We start from the raw sequence: 3,722 nt of genomic DNA on the forward strand, positions 1-3,722 counted from the left end.
CTCCCTTAGTATGTAGAGTTAAGTCATTTGATATTAAAAGTTCAGTGGAGTTTATTCGACAAATTATAGGGTGTCAATAAATCACTTAAAAAATATATTGAAATTATGACTAAATAAATTTATGTAGATCGTTTGTCCAATAAAAATATAATTTCTTAATTAATTTACTTTTCCTGCCAAAAAAAATTTTACTTTTCTTAGTTTCCTCCGTAGAAAAACCAAAAAACAGAAAGCAAACAAGGATCTCAAATTTGAGATAGAAAGACGATGTACGATAGAACAATTGTAAAGGTACAAATATCAAATGCCAATATACAAAAGGCAGTTCAGATTTCATGGTTGGCAGTTCTGACTTCCATTGATTTTTTTAAATTCAATGTCAACTGTCTCCAAGTGAGCAAATTGACAAGAAGGAAGCTGTAAATAGTAAAACGCTTGTTGAAATGTGTTTTTGTTAACCCTTCTGTTTCGGCAACCTCTTAGATTGTAGCCTCTAAAAAGGAGAGTTTTTTCTCCACGGAACAAACTGTCATAGCCTCTTGCATTCTCTCTCTCTCTCTCTCTCTCTCTTCACCAACACCTCTCTCTTCTCTCTCTCAAACCAGTTTCTCATCAATCTCCATCCATGTCAATAGGCCATTTCCAAAGGCACCAAGATTCCCAAATATCCCAAGAGGCTAAGTTGTAAGTTCCAAATTTCCAACCCTTCATTCTCATTAGCATTAGATTTCAAACAATTGAAAGAAAAAAAAATCAATGTGAAACTTTTTACCCATACCTATTCAATGATTGCTAACCCAACAATTTTACAAATTTTGCAAAGATGCAGTCTTTGAGTCGATCGATGCGAGGTAAATCATTTCATGAGTCTCCACCATTTGCAGAGAAGATCACAGACGACCCTGTGACAACAAAAACCGCACAAAGCACGGTGACTTGCGTCTTCCTTGCCAATATTGCGACATTTTGGCGGAAGGTGACGATCATATGGTGTAAGAACCTCATGAACCATTCCCTAAGCATTCGGATTGATAGCTTAGACGGCGAGTTTCATTATACGTGCAAATTCGACCTAAAGCCATGGCATTTTTGGAGCAAAAAAGGGTACAAGTCATTCGAGTTCGAAGGGAATCAAGTGGAGGTTTATTGGGATCTTCGGTCTGCAAAATTTGGCGGCAGCCCAGAACCGTGTTCCGACTTTTATGTTGCTCTTGTTTGCGATGAGGAGGTTGTGTTGTTATTGGGAGACATGAAGAAAAAGGCATACAAGAGAACAAAATCCAGACCAGCCCTTGTGGAGGCACTTTTATACTACAAAAAAGAAAACGTGTTTGCCAAGAAAAGTTTTGCCACAAGAGTGAAGTTTGATGAGAAGAGAAAAGAGCATGACATTGTCGTGGAGAGCTCAACGTCCGGCCTGAAAGACCCAGAAATGTGGATCAGTGTAGACGGGATCGTGTTGATTCATGTCAAGAATTTGCAGTGGAAATTCAGAGGGAATCAGACCGTGCAGGTGAACATGCAACCGGTGCAAGTTTTCTGGGACGTGCACGATTGGCTTTTCAGCAGCCCTGGGACGGGGCACGGGCTGTTTATTTTCAAGCCAGGGGCACCGGAATCAGAGAGCGATCACGACAGAGATGGCAACGGCAGCATAAATAGTGATAATAGCAGTGCTTATTATTCAATTCAAACAAGTAATAACTCAACATCTTCTGACTTCTGCATGTTTCTTCATGCTTATAAGATTGAGTAAGGGACTAGCTTGCAGAAAACACGCAAAATAAAATAAAAAATAATAATAAAAAAAAAAGAAAAGGAAAATGGTTGTAAAATTGTAAATTATGGTAGTAGGATTAATTATGGGTACTTTAGTACTCATTTGATAATTTGTAAATTAAACTTTATTCATATTATATATGCAGGAAAGAAAATTAAGGTCTAGAAATGCTATTCCATGATCTCCTACTTATTCTTGCCATTTTTCAAGTGGATTAATTATTATTCTTGCCATTTTTACTTTCTGTATGTAGAAAATTGGAGAGGGTATTGGTATAATGTGGATACGGCTAGGGTTTAAGGACCGATATTGCTCTTAATTTTTCAGGGTAAGAAAGGTAAACAAAATGAATGAAGTTAGTATCAATATCAAGCGCCACGACGATGAGGAACATGTTCTAGAGTTTAATTGTAGCCCAAACCATGAAAAAGGAGTAGAGGAATTGATTCATTCTACCCTTGTTTTGATAGATTAATCCACTTGCTCCTAATTTTCTTATTTACTGGTGTTAAATCCGTTGACGTGAAAAAAATCAACAAGATCGATGAAAAAGAGCAGAAAGAAAATGATGTCCCAATATATAGGGTTTATACGCCATTTTACTAACCAAGTCATGATATCCCTAATCACACCAACACTGAACCTTCTTATTTACCACCTTGTTTCGTCATTGCACGACCCCGAAGTACCCTTTGTTGGCTCCGATGGACAAAGGAAGTTAGGGTAGCCGAAACATATTTGTCGATTCAAAGATGCGGTGCGCCCTTTATTTTTAAAATAAGAAAGGGTAGAGAAAATGTCTCAAGTCAATGCTTAAGTATCAGGCATCACGACGCTAAAGGAACACATGTTGGAGGTTAATTGTAGCCCAAATCAAGTAAAAAGAGTAGAGAAATTTATTCATTAATTCTACACTTGCTTTGATAGAGAAATTTATTCTTTCTACTCATCTGCCGCCTGAAACAAGATTTGACTCTCACTTTACTTCCTATTATTGAAAAATCGACCCTTAACCCATTGAAAGTTAAATTCTATCTCAATTTGTCTTCCTTTCATCTTCTCCATCTGCCATCCCAGTAAGTTAGATCATGTGACTTCCAAGAATAATTTTTTGTTTCGAATGAAAACGTGAGACTCGAGTGTTGTTTTAGAGGTAAATGAATAATCAAAGGCAAGTCATAAACCATACCCCAAGAAGAAGGAAAAAACAGATACCATTGATTTAAAAGAAAACTAATGAGCCATTGATTTAAAAAAAAAAAAAACTAATGAAAATGGTTTCGAACTTTGAATATTTAACCAAAAGCATCCTAGTAACTTTATTTAATAGTTTAGACAAAATTCAATGTTAAATAGGCATGGAGCTTTAATAAAAGAGTAATGTTATTCATACCATTTTTTTATATCACATTTTTATACCACCTTAGGTGGCATCTGATGTGGACAACTATATCATTTGAAAATTTTGCAAAACCCAAGAAAATGAAGGAGAAAGACTCCTCGTATACCACAATCATAATTTAATTAACTAGTTTTTCTTAATTATTAGTTTACTAAATAATGAACTAAATTTAAAAATCTGATTAATTCAAATGATGTAGCTGTCCACATCAAATGTCACCTAAGGTGGTATGAAATGTGATACGAAAACATAGTATGAATATCATTATTGTTAATAAAAAGGACTTCTCTAAACTTTTTCTTAACCAAAAACAACCTATTAACTTTATTTAATAAATATGATTTTAATTTTACTAAATAAAAAAAAAAAGCTTAATATAATAATTAAAAAACCCAAAAATATTTTTTCTCTTCATAATCTCTCTTCTTTCCTCTGCCACTTCCTCTCTCTTTCCTTTATGCAAAGGGAATCCATTTTTTTTAAAAAAAATTGAGGATTAGGTGTGGGGTCCATTCCGCATCAAACTTCAATAATCTGAAC

The 3,722-nt window shown here is 35.0% G+C and overlaps 1 protein-coding gene across 1 annotated transcript; it reads left to right on the forward strand.

Annotated features, from left to right (window-relative positions):
• The first annotated feature begins 551 nt into the window (after positions 1-551).
• On the forward strand, positions 552-1,756 carry LOC137738810 (uncharacterized). Its single transcript, XM_068478282.1, has one exon. It carries the CDS (start codon positions 824-826, stop codon positions 1,754-1,756), a length of 933 nt encoding a protein of 310 aa, XP_068334383.1. The 5' UTR covers positions 552-823.
• Positions 1,757-3,722: the final 1,966 nt, after the last annotated feature.

Source organism: Pyrus communis, chromosome 7 (genome assembly GCF_963583255.1).
Source record: "Pyrus communis chromosome 7, drPyrComm1.1, whole genome shotgun sequence".
Taxonomy (NCBI): domain Eukaryota; kingdom Viridiplantae; phylum Streptophyta; class Magnoliopsida; order Rosales; family Rosaceae; genus Pyrus; species Pyrus communis.

Coding starts and splice junctions, on each gene's coding strand:
- LOC137738810 (XM_068478282.1), top strand. CDS start 824: ATGCAGTCTTTGAGTCGATCGATGCGAGGTAAATCATTTCATGAGTCT.